The following is a 16,322-nucleotide window of genomic DNA, read 5'->3' as shown; positions in this document are numbered from 1 at the left end:
GGTTTGCGTTTAGTTGGACCATCATTTATTTTTCAACAGGACAATGACCCAAAACACATCTCCAGGCTGTGTAAGAGCTATTTGACCAAGAAGGAGAGTGATGGGGTGCTACACCAGATGACCTGGCCTCCACAGTCACCAGACCTGAACCCAATCAAGATGCTGTTAGCCTGTGATTTCTGAGGCCAGTGACTCGGATGAACTTATCCTCCGCAGCAGAGGTGACTCTTGGTCTTCCTTTCCTGAGGCGGTCCAGTTTCATTGTAGTATTTGATGGTTTTTGCAACTGCACTTGGGGACACTTTCAAAGTTTTCCCAATTTTTTGGACTGACTGACCTTCATTTCTTAAAGTAATGATGGCCACTCATTTTTCTATACTTAGCAGTTTTTTTCTTGCCATAATACAAATTCTAACAGTCTATTCAGTAGGACTATCAGCTATGTATCCACCTGACTTCTGTGCAACACAACTGATGGTCCCAGCCCCATTTATAAGGCAAGAAATCCCACTTATTAAACCTGACAGGGCACACCTGTGAAGTGAAAACCATTTCAGGTGACTACCTCTTAAAGCTCATCAAGAGAATGCCAAGAGTGTGCAAAGCAGGAATCAAAGCAAAAGGTGGCTACTTTGAAGAACCTAGAATATAAGACAGATTTTCAGTTGTTTCACACTTTTTTGTTAAGTATATAATTCCACATGTGTTACTTCATAGTTTTGATGCCTTCAGTGTGAATCTACAATTTTCATAGTCATGAAAATACAGAAAACTCTTTGAATGAGAAGGTGTGTCCAAACTTTTGGTCTGTACTGTATATCTGTGACAATTTTATAAATTACTCGTTCTTACTAATAAAAATGAGTTATAAGCTATACTCTTGATAGTCATTTCTTCAAATCTACGTAAGAAGAGCATGGAGCCTGGTGGGTTTTTTTTTGGAGTTACCCTTTTAAGTCTATGGTTCTATACACAGCATGGACTTCCATTGCTGCACACCAGTGCACACTGCCATCTGAAAAAGGATCATTTTGTATTTAGTAGTTGTGACGTTTCACAATGAATCCAAGTGAGCATCCTAAAATAGGGGTTTAAGGGCTTATGAAGCTTTTCATCAAACTGCTTCATGGGTTCTTCATAAGGAGCACCTGCTCTGTTTTTTCTCTCCCTACCATTCAATGAATGATTACCACATGCAGAAATGACCAAAAAATTGTAGCAAGGTAGGTGTACAGATAGGATAATTTAGATAAATAGAAATTTAGTGTACACTTAAAATATAACTTTTATTGAACCATATCAAGGTAAAAAAAAAAAGTATAAATGTTAATTGAATAAAACCAAAGAAACCAAAGAAACAATGGAGTAAAGAAGAACAACTTCTACCTCATCATGATCACAATTGGAAAATAGTCCAGCTTTTTCAGCTTGCAGGCTAGGCACACTGATGATGTACCACAATGTTTTCTTGAAATTCTGTAAATTGTCTGAAATTCCAGGTTTTTTGGAGGCTACAAAGTGCTTTTCTATTTTAGAAGATTTATTCTATGTAGAATGGCTTGACTATAGAATGGAGCAGATGCACATTTTATGTGTTCCTGAGATCGGAACCGAAAAACTTGATTTGGCTTCACTTATAACTTGCCATTCTTCAGAGAAGCACTGTGCAAGCCTCCAAATCCTTCCAACTTACCTCGGGACCCTTGGAGTTCTCTGCCCTGGCACTGGAGGATCTAAGGCCTAGCTACTGGTCTGAAGCCAGGACTTTAATTGTGGGCTGCTGCACATCATGACATCTTTCCCAGCAAGCTTTTCTTCTAGACCCAGCTCACAGGTTAGTCTCCCAGGACCTCCTGATTCATTCCTCAAAGGCACCTAGCATTGGTATCACTACCGTTTGTCCAGAGTACTTCACGAATTCCTGATTCTTGGCCACAGGGGCCATATTGAATGTCTTAACCCCTTAGCTCCTGCAACACCAATATGGTCCACCTCGCTCCAGGGAACCTACATTTGATATAATTGTGCAGCCAAACTACTTTCAATGTTTCTGCCCTCCATTTATCTGCATTTATTAATAACCTAAGCTGAAACTTTTCTGAATTCCTCTCTTAAAGGGCCATCACGCAACATCTCAAAAAAAATTCCTCTATACTGAATGCCTTTCTTTCTGCTGCCGAAGTCCTGGCTGCACTGTCTGTCTCTAGTTGTTAAAACGCAGCTATCAGGAAATTGACTTTGTCCCCTAATGCTGCACATATCTATCTTGTTTTGACAAACCCTTGAACTATTCCATCTTGGCTTACGTTCATGGATGTCGTCTCTCTACCAGAATTGCTAAAGGTCGAAGTTTTTGAGAAAGCCCAAGAATAAGTCTCAGAGAGTACACATGGACCCCGACTAATGCACCAAACACACTACTTTAAAGGGGTTTTCCCATGTACATAAATATTTTTAAATTTGTAGATAATTAAAAGATAAAAATTTTCACAAATATAAGTAATTAAAAATTCTGCAAAGTTTTAAAGATTTTCTCTAACTTTCTCAGTGCAGACAGTCTGTTATCTTGATCGGTTGCCAGTGGATACGACCAGGAATGCAGAAACTTTCTAAGGTCAGAAAATCAGCCATGATGTCCTTATTATGACCGGGATATCTTCTGATACATGTAGTGTCCCTGCCTGATAACCCGGATACAATAAGAAAATCATGGCTGGGTTTCTGACAAGTCCCAGACCATAGAAAGTTTCTGCATTAGTGGTCATATCCATGGCAACCGATCAAGACAACAGACTGTCACCACTAAGAAAGTTAGAGAAAATCTTTAAAACTTTGCAGAATTTTTAATTACTTATATTTGCAAAAATGTTTATCTTTTAATTATCTACAAATATAGATATGATTATGTACATGGGAATACCCCTTTAAGTATTATTTATTTTAATTTTTTTAAATGTAGATTGTGAGCCCCATATAGGGATCACAATGTACATTTTTTTTTTCCTTTCATTTAAGTATGCCTTTTTAGAATGGGAGGAAATCCACGCAAACACGGGGAGAACATACAAACTCCTTTTCAATGCTGCTCCTGGCGGAATTTGAACTGAGGACTCCAGTGCTGCAGTGCTAACCACTGAGCCACCGAATTGCCCCTACTTTAAGTATTATCTGTCCACTTATTCTTTTTTCATACATGCTATAGTTCTCAGTTATATTATTTCATCTTTTCATGTTTTCTTCTTACTATATAACTTGAACAGTTTGTCATCCCATAGCCAAGATTAAACCGCACTAAGGTTCTACTTATATTATCTCCGTCCCTACCCTCTTACCCCACACAGTGCTTCTAAACTGCCTGTTCTTCTACACACACCCACCAACACTTACACACTGCAGATCACTATGGGGCATTTCACTACCATATTTACCTTACTTTACTTGCTTAAAAAGATTGGCTTGATTTCACTTCTGCCACAGCAAGAACAAGAAAAATGGAAATAGCATAATCCTCTCCTCCTGATTAAGCAATGAACTGAGAGGATTGTTATTCCCTAAAGGTCAAATTGCTAATACACAGCACACCATTGGCAATATTTATGCCCCTAATGGGGGCGAAATCTCATGGCTCCTGAACACCCTGGATAGGCTCTGTAATTTTGCTTAAGCAGGGGTGTAACTACCGTGGTAGCAGCAGTAGCGGCTGTCATAGGGCCAGGGACATTAGGGGGCCCGGAGGACCCCTGATGGTTTTTCGTTCTCTATGAAGCCTCATTTACATACGGGAAAAAATGTATATCAACGAAACGGAGTGTGGAGAAGAAATATAAAGGAATCCCTTTAATATGTCTATGACAAAGACTTTTTAGTCGAAACATGAAGACCAATTTGTTGTGTGTTAACTGGATTCCTAAAAATTGACTGGGAATTAGATTTTTTAGAAGCCTTAGGGAGCATTCACACTAACGTCGGTGTCCGACAGCTAGTGTCCGATGCTAATGTCCGCGCAAAATCTTGTGCGGACATTAGCATCGGACACTAGCTGTGTCCATTACATTTTGCATTGATTTAAATGGACATGTAGGTTTTTGCTGTCCGCTTGAAAAATCAGACATCTTTGTGAACAGACACTTAAGGACACCCACGGACAGTAAAAGAACGCACCCGATGTCCTTTTAAATCAATGCAAAATGTAACGGACACAGCGCGGACATTAGCATCGGACACTAGCTGTCGGACACTGACGGTAGAGTGAACGCTCCCTTAGAATCTATAGCGTTTATGTTTTAATTGTATTATTCCCTAATATCTATATGACATTAGAACTACCTCCATGGTTGCTCAGGAAACTGTCTTTCTGTTATATCAGGAAAGTGAAAAAATAAAACAAAAACAAGCTCACCCGTTACCGGGGCCTCCTAGCGTAGTCTGGTTCTAGTTTTCTTCCAGTGGAAGTCCCCACCGCATGTGATCACAGAGGCCAATCAGCGGCCTAAGGAAAGAGATGCAGGACGTCACAGCTGCCAAGGACTTCAGCAGAACAGCAGGATCAAAGTGTGCTGAGAGGCAATGCAGCATCTGGAGACAGGCGAGTATAGTTCTTTTTTTTTTAACCTTTCCCAGCCTAATTTAAAAAATAATTTCTATTGTAGACTTCATGCATTATAATAAAATGTGGGTTACAAAAAACTCAACATTACAATTTATCTATTTTATCTATTTATTTTATAGGATCTATGTCTATTTGTATTAAGAAATGTGATTGGAAAGAAATGTACATATGGTAGCTTATTATTTAAATCATATACATGTATTATTATTTATGTTTTACATATTTGTGTGTTTCAAGTTGTATTTCTTTTGGGATACAATTAGTTTGTGTGTAATTGTTGTAATTAATTACCTAAGAAGAGATTGTTCATCACTGGTATACCCTTGTGTGTATGGCTTAAAATAGTCATGAAATATAATGTAAACAAATCCTATAAATACAGTAATACCCACCTGATAAAGCGTAATAATGATCTATAACAGCATATCTACTGTGCAATGTTTTCCTGCCCATACTTTTCCTATTCTGTAAGTGTTTGATTCCTTCATTTTGGTTTCTTGCTATGTTTTTTTTTTTTTAATATGATTTTGGTTTCCTTACTCCCATTGCATCTTTGTACTCTTTGTTAATCATTTATGTATGTTGTTACAGATGTAACATTTGTATAACTATTTCTTGGTTCTTGTAACATTTCAATAAAAAGTTAATTAGAAAAAAAGAGCCGTGGAAAGCTGCGTTTTTAAAAACGCGGGTATTTTTCATAAAGGCAGTATGTTCATTTTAGATGCGAAATTGCATGCATTCTCCCTATAGATTTAATTTGGGAAGGAAAATAATAGAGAAAAATGCAGCAAAAAAGAAATGAAAAAAATTTGATGTGTTTTTGTAGCGTTTCTTTGCATTGTTTTCTGCTTTTTATGTTTTTGGCAGTGTTTCGCTGCGTTGGGTCTTAGCTTTACTTACTTTGATCATTCTATTTGAACTAGTCCCAGGCTTAAGTCTCCAAACTGAATTCTTGGACAAAGCACTATATCCTCATTTGGTGTAAAACTGTAATTCGCATAAACTTAGGGCTCAAAATCTGAATAACAGAGGCACATTAGAATCACTGGATGGACAACTACTTACCTACTTCTACCTTGAAGAAGTGATTCTATAGTTTTAAATATGCCTCTGTTATTCAGTTTGAGGTGCTTTGTCTGGAGTCTGAAACCCAAGCAAACTAAGACATGTCTCCAAAATATTTTTCTCCTAATTTACATATGAATAAAATAGAAAATTTCCTAAAAATTGAGCTCCATAGCTGAATAGCAGAGGCATATTTGGAAAGTGTAAAATTACACATGTGCGGGCTACAGCAAGAACACGCTATGGGAAAAACCACAGCGGCAACACATCATGTTTTTTCCTGTAGTGCTTTTCACAGAAGGTCCACAGAGATTTCCGGTTTCCTCTACGGACTTTCTGCTTCCATTATACCTTTAGGCAAACTGCTGGCATATTAACTACGTCCAAGTTTCACATATAGTCAGCTTTGAATAGTTATATTTTCTAAAGATAGAGGTGGTGGATATATAAATTGCCATTTTGCCATTAAGTGCTGAACTCCAACTATGAGAACTTCAGTTTTGTCCAGGATGGTATGGCTGGGTATCCTCTGCATAGCAGTGATAGACAAACCCATGAATCTGTATTAATTTGCCTAATGGAAGTGTGTAAACTGTAAACAGCATTGGGGATAATACCAAGCCCTGTGGAACTCCATATTTTGAGAAGACTGGTGGTTGATGATGAACCAAAAAGATACCTTTTGTGGTCTGTCAGTTAGTAAAAGAGGTGGTTGGGAAAAAAATATCTTTGAAATATGCTGAGGGAGGTGAAATAATAATAATCGCCTGTCCCCAGTGCTCCAGGGTCCTCCCAGTGTGGTCCGGTCCTGCTGCTTTTATGTCTTCTTGAAGTGAAACTCTTTGTTGTCTGTGACGTCTTTGATCCCTTCAGCTGAAGCTGCTGATTGGTTTCAGTGTCATGTGCGGCGAGGATATTCGGCTGTGACATGGCGGAGCACCAGTTGTAAGGTGAGTTTGATTTTTTGGTTTCACCTCTTTTGGACTATTTAATATATAAAGGTTTTGCCCAGATAACCCCTTTGAGGAACTAAACCACTGAAGAACTGTGCAATCAATTCCACAAAACTCCTTGAGTCTATGTATTAGGCTGTCATGGTCAACTGTGTCATATGCTGCTGAGAGGTCTTGGAGAAATTGGATGATGCATTTGCCTCAGTCCCTGGCCATGAGCCCGTAATGTAATACTTGTGTGAGTGCTGATTTAGTGCTATGTTTTTTTTCCTGAAGCTTGACTGAAAAGGATCATAGAGGTCATCAGATAACCAGATAACCTGGTATCTAGTTGAATAGCAACAACCTTTTCTATAATTTTCACAAGGAAGGATAGGTTAGAGATAGGTCTGTAGTTAGGCAGCACATCTGGGTTCATCAATGACTACTATAGAAGGGGTTTTATGATGGCCGACTTAAGTAGACCAGGGAAGATCTCTGCATGGAACAGTTCACTGTGTCAGGACATTCCAGGAGAACTCAATAGTGTTATGATCTGACCAGGCAATTGGGTTTACTGTTACTTTAGAGATTACAGGTCCTCTGTGGAATATCAGGTCAAGAATGTGTCCCTTTCTGTGAGCTGGTGAGTGGACTGCTTTAGAGAAGACTAGTTCGTTCATAGCAGTGAGAGGCAGACATCTATCCAGGCGTTAAAATCCAACTGTTAAAATCTTCATGTATGATCTAACTTTGATGGTCTAGGGTTAAGATGGATATCAAATTGAGAAATACTGCTAATTCACCTGGGGGTCGATAGATGAGTAATAACTGGATGTTTTTAACTTCTGACATGTGAACATTAATATATTCAAGTCCAGAGAACTTCCACACCTTGCACAGGTGTGTATATGGAAGGGTGGTAGAGACAGGATAGAGCAATCCTCACCAAGTGTACGGTTTTCAGTTTTGATTTCAGTTATTGATATTAAAAATTGAAAACTGAACCAACCAAGATCTCAGTAGTTGGTTTATTAAGGTAAAAAATGAATAAAAGCCGTACAAAAATAACGAGTTTCAAGATTTAAGACCTCTTTTTCAAATCATGTATGCATGATTTGAATGTGCAGCAAGCTCTGCATTTAATAAATAAATAAATTAATTAAATCATTATTTTATTAAAGCAATTACATATACAATATTAATAATAATAACTAATATTTAATAATTACATTTTTCAGGCCTATAGTACAAACTCTAACCCTGAACCCCACCAAACCTATCGCCTACTCTGGCTCACTTTTTTGTTGTACAATATGTCCATTTTAGAACACACACACAAAAAAACATTGATATTTTTTTTTTAATTCCTAGTAACAAGGCGTTAAATGCATGACAAATGGATGAAAACGTGAATAACACACGGGTCACAGTCTTTGTCCTCTTGCAGCTTTGGGATACTTCTGTTGGACAAGTTGCTTTTATAATATCTTTCACTCTCATCTATGTACTAACATTATCAGGAAATCTTATAATCATCATCATCTGCAGGCTTGAAAGATCACTTGACACACCAATGTACTTTTTCCTTACTCACCTTGCTGCTTTGGAAATGTGCTACATTTCTGTCACTTTACCCAAAATGCTTCATGGTTCAATAACTGGCAATAGCACAATAACATTTGTAGCTTGCCTTACTCAGTTATATTTTTTTGGATCCCTAGGATCTACTGAATGTTTTCTTCTTGCTATCATGGCCTATGATAGGTTTGTAGCAGTCTGTAAGCCTTTACATTATCATAATATCATGACTACAAAGTTTTGCACTATTTTGGTTAGTTGCTGCTGGTCATCGGGGTTCATTTCCACTATGTCTTCTATCATCCTTATCTCCACATTGCACTTTTGTGGGCCTGACCATATTCAACATTTCTTCTGTGACATCACACCACTTCTTAGATTGTCATGCACCAATGTCCATCAGACAGAGACTTTAATTTTTCTCCTAGCATCTGTCATATTGGTAGGTTCATGTTTGGTTACATTGTTATCTTACTTCAGGATCCTTACCACTGTATTGGCCATTGCTTCAGGAAACGGAAGAAGAAAGGCAAGCTCAACATTTGCTTCCCATCTCACGGTTGTATCTATTTACTATAGCACAATGATTTTTGTCTATGTTCGTCCAACTACTAGCGGGGCATCTAGCCTCAATAAAATTCTTTCTGTGTTGTATACTATCCTTACTCCATTACTTAATCCTTTCATATATACTTTGAGGAACAATGAGGCTCGATTAGCCCTGAGGAAAACTAAGGACAGAGCTATATTACAAATCAAAAAATCTATCTTATTGTAGCCATAAAACTATTGACATGAGCTTCAGATTAAAAATATCTGTTCACTTTTACTTCTTGTTTATTAAAAAAAAATTGTTAACAAGAAATATTCTTGCCTCAAAGGAAATGCCTCTGACATGACCTCTGAGAACTGAACTTTGACTTTATACTTCATATCTGTTTGACTCCTGATTCTGCCTCATACGTGACCTCTTGGTACTGACCATTGGTTTGGACAATTATTCTCCTGATTCTGATCTGCCCTGTAATTTAATTGTCGGTTTTGGTTTTGATTTCTGTTATTTCTCATATGCTTTCTGGTGGTAATAACTTGAACCCCAAATTCAGCAAAGCCATCTGGTGCTGGTGAAGGCGTTTGGAAGTCTGGGCCTATCTCTCAGCACTGTATTAGATTTTAACTCCTAATTCTACTGCTCTCTTTTACCAGCCAGATCCTGCTATTTATTTGAACATCATTGGGGAAGCCATGAAATGCAATGCCAGGTATTGTGCATGGTTTCAGTACCCAAAATCTGCTTACCGGTTCTCTACAAGGCTCAGATCGCAGTTTTCACACATGATATGCTTCACTGAACCAACTGATTCTGAGAATGTTACATAGTTACAGTGAAGAAACCTTGTCGGCTCTTCAGATTAAACCTTTTTTTCTCCAGATGGAGAGAGTGCCCCCTTGTCTTTTGAGGAGATTTTAACTGAACTTGAATTGTTTTGTAAAGAGCAATGGTCCAAAATACCTTCATCCAGGATCCAGGAACTGATTAAAAGCTACAGGAAGCGACTACAGGCTGTTATCTTTGCAAAAGGAGGATCTACTAAATATTAATGTCACTTTTCTGTTGAGGTGCCCATACTTTTGCACCAGTCAATTTTGGTTTAATGCATATTGCACATTTTCTGTTAGTACAATAAACCTCATTTCAGTCCAGAAATATTACTGTGTCCATCAGTTATTAGGTATATCAAACTGAAATGGCTGTTGCAAACACCAAAATATTTAGAACTAAAAATGATTAACATTAATAGGGGTTCCCAAACTTTTTCATAGGACTGTAGAATAGGTTATCTCACCTAGAGTAACAGAAATCCAAAAGCCAGTAGAATCATTCAGGACACAACTCCAAAAATATGACCTCTCTTTTTGGCTTTCCAGCCAAACTCTGCCCCCAGTCTGCTGCTGGAGCTGGCTTCTTAAGATCCTTTAATGAGCAGACTCTCTGCAGCTGAGTTGCTGCTGGAACATCCCAAAGTGTGGACTGGAGGGGGGTGGAATGACAGGTCCCACTACCAACCTACCTGCCATTCCGAAAAATCCAGCCCACTAATTGGACCTTTGAAATAACCCTCAGCAGACAACAGTCATCTGCTGAGAAACATTCTTTTTGGAGTTTTCTCATCTCACCCACCTTAGTAATCTGGGTGAGATGTACACCCCCTCCATTACCTGACCAGCCATCGGCTTATAATATACAGTGTTGGCCAAAAGTATTGACACCCCTGCAATTCTGTCAGATAATACTCATTTTCTTCCAGAAAATGATTGCAAGCACAAATTCTTTGGTATTATTATCTTCATTTAATTTGTCTTCAATGGAAAACTACAAAAAGAATTGTCAAAAAGCCAAATTGGATATAATTCCACACCAAACATAAAAAAGGGCGTGGACAAAAGTATTGGCACTGTTTGAAAAATCATGTGATTCTTTTGTAATTTGTTTAATTAACAGCACCTGTTACTTACCTGAGGCACCTAACAGTAATAACTAAATCACACTTGCAGCCAGTTGAAATGGATTAAAGTTGACTCAACCTCTGTCCTGTGTCCTTGTGTGTACCACATTGAGCATGGAGAAAAGAAAGAAGACCAAAGAACTGTCTGAGGACTTGAGAAGCAAAATTGTGAGGAAGCATGAGCAATATCAAGGCTACAAGTCCATCTCCAAAGACCTGAATGTTCCTGTGTCTACTGTGCGCAGTGTCATCAAGAAGTTTAAAGCCCATGGCACTTTGGCTAACCTCCCTAGATGTGGACGGAAAAGAAAAATTGATGAGAGATTTCAACGCAAGATTGTGCGGATGGTGGATAAAGCACCTCGACTAACATCCAAACAAGTTCAAGCTGCCCTGCAGTCCGAGGGTACAATAGTGTCAACCTGTACTATCCGTCGGTGTGTGAATGAAAAGGGACTGTATGGTAGGATACCCAGGAAGACTCCACTTCTTACCCAGAGACATAAAAAAGCCAGGATGGAGTTTGCCAAAACTTACCTGAGAAAGCCAAAACCATTTTGGAAGAATGTTCTCTGGTCAGATGAGACAAAAGTAGATCTTTTTGGGAAAAGGCATCAACATAGAGTTTACAGGGGAAAAAAAGAGGCCTTCAAAGAAAAGAACATGGTCCTTACAGTCAAACATGGCGGAGGTTCCCTGATGTTTTGAGGTTGCTTTGCTGCCTCTGGCACTGGACTGCTTGACCGTGTGCATGGCATTATGAAGTCTGAAGACTACCAACAAATTTTGCAGCATAATGTAGGGCCCAGTGTGAGAAAGCTGAGTCTCCCTCAGAGGTCATGGGTCTTCCAGCAGGACAATGACCCAAAACACACTTCAAAAAGCACTAGAGACTTCTAAAGTGGCCAGTAATGAGTCCAGACCTGAATCCCATAGAACACCTGTAGAGAGATCTCAAAATGGCAGTTTGGAGAAGGCCCCCTTCACATCTCAGGGACCTGGAGCAGTTTGCCAAAGAAGAATGGTCTAAAATTCCAGCAGAGCATTGTAAGAAACACATTGATGGTTACCGGAAGCGGTTGTTTGCAGTTATTTTGTCTAAAGGTTGTGCTACCAAGTATTAGGCTGAGGGTGCCAATACTTTTGTCTGGCCCATTTTTGGAGTTTTGTGTAAGATGTGTTTTTTCATTGCAAGCAAAATAAATGAAGATATTAATACCAAAGAGTTTGTGCTTGAAATCATTTTCTGGAAGAAAATGAGTATTATCTGACAGAATTGCAGGGGTGCCAATACTTTTGACCAATACTGTATGTATACAGTATACACACAGCGGCAGAACTACTGCCAAAGCAAGCTTAGCAACTGCTATAGGTCCAGAAACCTTTTTAAATAGGCAATACTTACTTAGGCTGGTTCACACTGGTTTTTTTAGAGCAGATTTTGACAAAATCACTCCAAAGAACCTCTCCTACGGCTAGCCGTGACTGGATGCTGGTGCAGTGCACAGAGAGTTTTCCGGCATCCAGTCGCAGCATACTGCTCCGGATTTGGCCCAAATGAATGGGTCTAGTTGGGAGGGAGTGTCGCACTGTGAAATCCGCATCAAGAAAGGGCATGTCAAAACAAATGGGAGGCGGTTTTTTGAGCCCGATTTTGACACGGGTTCCGCTTCAAAATCAGGACCAAAAAATCCAGGTTGAACCTGGCTTTACTATTCCCCAATCCTGCTCACAGCTACCTCCCTTTCCCCTCCAGGAAGCCCTGTGCATAGCACATCATGTCACTAATGCAAATCAGATGCAAATGGGTTCTCCTGGAAGTTTTAGGGGAAGTGGAGGTGGCTGTGGGCAAGAGCAGGGATCAGTAAGTAAAGCCGATAGAGTCTTTTGTTGACTGAGGTTGCACAGAGGTTACGTTCGGACCAAACACATCTGAAATATAATTACTGATATTATACTTTGGGGTCTGTTCAGACACTAGAGTATAATAAGCAGAGACTCACAAGAGATGACGCCTTAATTTACCCCATAATGATGGACCAATTTTCATTTTATCATTTCTGTTATGTTTAGATCCCCTAGGGACCTTGAACACTAGGGGGTCTGACTGCTCATACTATGCACTACAACTACTATTGTACTACAGTGAATAGTAAAATCCCTTGACTGCTACCTATGGCAGCATGTAATAGAACCAATCTAATGACAAGCCCAGGAGCCTTCAATAGGCTTCCTGCTGAGATGGCAACTGATCATCTCCCTCCAATGACAATCTCAAGGGCGGCGATCAGTCAAAGATGATGGCGCCTGTGCACTCTAGATGCCATGGGCGCATTTATCTACATTTACCGCATTTAAAGTTTTAACAACTACAGCCGGTGTCGGCACCAATCACAGCTGTTATCAGCGGGTCCTGGTTGTATTATACATTCAGAATCCTCCATATATGGAGAGAGCTCAGATCCATACATCTCCATGCGACCAAGGATGTACTATTATGCCCTTGGTCGTTAAGGGGTTAAACATAACTAACAGTGTTTCTCGCCTCTCTTGGGTTCCACCATTCCAGCACTGATCTTTGGGCCTCTTTGAGTATCACCAGAGACCATTGAGGACTGGAATTGGGCCTCAGTAGTCAATTTTATTACAGGGTTATTAATTGGGTACACAGGATACCAAATCCCTCTAAAGTAACTTACTGCAGATTTCACAAATTGACCATGGCATCTGCGGGATTAAACAGCCAGTTTGGATCATGGCCATTAGGAAAGGAGTCAATAGACAGATGAGCTTCTGCCATGCTCGGCACTGTACACCTACGCTACGCTCCCAAAGACATGCAGTAAACAGGGCTTTGGGAGGATTAAAGCCACTTATTGATCACTACAAAAAGTCGGATGGGCAAATTCAAAGGGGTTAAATTTTACGATAATTGTTAAATGTCTGCCACATTACTGTGCCATGCACAAATGGGGCCCCGTTACAAGAGTCACACATAGAAGCAACCTAATACATAGATCTATCATTGACTTCAATTTCAAAAAAAGGGGGGATTTTTCAGGCATAGTCTCTCCAATTTGATACTGAGTGTGGAGAGAGCCACAACTACATAACTACATATTGGTCGGTTGGGTTGCCAAGGCAAACATCCATTACCCATATAATGATACATGTGTATCATACAGTTCAAGCCTTCCCTGCTGATGCTCCTATTTTTTTGTCCGGCACTCCTTTAATTTATGGACCTGCAGCTGGAGTAGATAGGAGTCAGTGACATCACATAGAGCCAAAGGGGCAGCAGGGAAGGCACCGTGCACAGACTTCTGGCACCCTGCTCCACTCTGCAAAGGTATTAATCTGGGTTCTGGAGGGCCTGGATATATATTAATAATAAAGATTATCCACTGCAGGGAATGCACTTCCAAGCTTTATTTCTCCTTGCATACCATCTTTAAGACCTAAAGAAACCTTTTAACCTCCTCCTTTTAACCTTTTTGACATATGTCTGCACTATAAAAAACCAACACTAAAATACATGGTACATGTGGATACTTTTTTAATATTTTTTCATTTCCAGACATATTCCTTGAAGCGTGCCATAGGCCTAGCCTTACAAGTACATAGTATATGGCTTTTTAATAAACTCCTTAAGATTACCAGACAATCTGGAATGATAGGGACGCCATAGACATATAGTGTCACATTATTAACAATGCTTAACATTGACACATTTCTATTTTAAAGTCTGTTTGTTTCTTGCGCGCTTAATTGGCTTTGAGATAAGCTGTGTAATTGCGCTTCATGTCCCCAGACCCTTTCTACAATACTGCAGAGGGGATGTGAGCTGGTAATGAGAAGAGAGCCAATTAGCACAATAGTGTTTGCCATCACTGGACTCCACTGGGATTCTCTCCTATAACCTGTAATGAATGTATTTATCAGCTATCTAGTTAATGCCGCTATGAGGATACTTTTCATACAGTACACAGAATAATTGAATGAATGAAGACTGAGGATGAATTAACTCTTGTCCCTTGGGCAGCTCACATCCTGAATCTACTGAAGAAATTACCTACAATATATCAATACATAAAGTCTTACCATTCATATTTTTACTCATGTAGTAGATTATATAATAGAAATAAACATTTATTTTAACCCCTTCCTGCCAAAGGCATTTTTTGATTTTCATTTTAGACTCCCCCCCTCCAAACCCCATAACTTTTTTATTTCTCCGTTCTCAGAGCCATATGAGGTCTTAATGTTTGCAGGATAAATTGTTCTTTTATGATGCTATCATTAATTATTCTGTACAATATACTAGGAAGCTGGAAAAAAATTCAGAATGGGGTGGAATTAAAGAAAAAATGCATTTGTGCAATTTTCTTACGGGCTTCATTTTTACGGCGTTCACTGTGCAGCCAAAATGACATGTCATCTGTATTCTATGTTTCAGTATGATTCCGGGGATACCTAATTTATATGGTTTTACTTACATTTTAACCCCTTAACAAAAATCCAAAACTGTGCCAAAATTATTTTTTTTCTAAAAGTTGCCGTATTCTGACACCCGGGTGTAATTTTTAGTTCTACCATTTTGGGGAATTGTTATTGCTTTGATTACTTTTTGTTCAAATATTTATCAGAGGCAAAACAGTGAAAAAACGGCGGTTTGGCACTTTTGACTTTTTTTTCCCGCTACGGCATTTACCGTACGAGAAAAATAATTTTTATAGATTTGTAAATTGGGCGTTTTCGGACACATGTATGTGTTTCACAGTATTTACATACTTTTATATGTTTTCTAGGGAAAGGAGGGTTAATTGAATTTTTATTATTTTTATTTTTTTTATACATATTTTTTTTTTAATTTGTGCATTTATTAGACCCCCTGCTAGGCTCTAACTTAACATAGAATAGGTCATCTCACCTAGAATAACAGAAATCCAAAAGCCAGTAGAATCATTCAGGACAGCAGCTCCAAAAATATGACCTCTCTCTTTGTCTCTCCAGCCAAACTCTGCCAAAGTGTTGCTGCTGGAGCTGGCTTCTTAAGCGTCCTTGACGAGGAGACTCTCTGCAGCTGAGTCGCTGCCAGATCATCCCCAAAGTTTGGACTGGAGGGTGGTGGAATGACAGGTCTCACTACCAACCTAGCTGTCATTCCGAAAAATCCAGAATACTGAGCAATTACCAAAATGCTCAGCAGACGAAAGTTGTCTGCTGAGAACAAACATTCCTGGAGTTTTCTCTTCTCACCCACCTGAGTAGTCTGGGTGAGATGTACACCCCTTCCATTACCTGACCAGCCATCGACTTACACAGGCTACATAGAGTAGCCTGCAATAGAAGCCAGTGAATGACAGGCCGGGGAGCCTTCACAAGTCTGGGAAAATGGTGGCGTCCACGCACCACTGGGAAAATGGAGAGGTTAATGCTGCTTGCAGGACTTTTCTCTTGCATTTTTCGTGCGGACACCACACAAACCCATTATAGTCTATGGGGTCCCCAGGTTTCCTAAGGTAACAGATTTTTTTTATGCGGATTAGGTTTCTATTCAGGGGGTCCCCAAGCAGACTCCTCGAAAGGAAACCCATGCGCAGATGTAAACCAGCCTCAGTGGTC

The 16,322-nt window shown here is 39.4% G+C and overlaps 1 protein-coding gene across 1 annotated transcript; it reads left to right on the top strand.

Annotated features, from left to right (window-relative positions):
* Positions 1–8,008: 8,008 nt before the first annotated feature.
* Positions 8,009–8,968, top strand: LOC142189599 (olfactory receptor 6B1-like). Its single transcript, XM_075262208.1, has one exon. It carries the CDS (start codon positions 8,009–8,011, stop codon positions 8,966–8,968), a length of 960 nt encoding a protein of 319 aa, XP_075118309.1.
* The last annotated feature ends 7,354 nt before the right edge of the window (positions 8,969–16,322 follow it).

The sequence above is a fragment of the Leptodactylus fuscus genome, chromosome 1, assembly GCF_031893055.1.
Source record: "Leptodactylus fuscus isolate aLepFus1 chromosome 1, aLepFus1.hap2, whole genome shotgun sequence".
Classification (NCBI taxonomy): domain Eukaryota; kingdom Metazoa; phylum Chordata; class Amphibia; order Anura; family Leptodactylidae; genus Leptodactylus; species Leptodactylus fuscus.
This window is presented reverse-complemented; position numbering and strand designations above follow the sequence as displayed.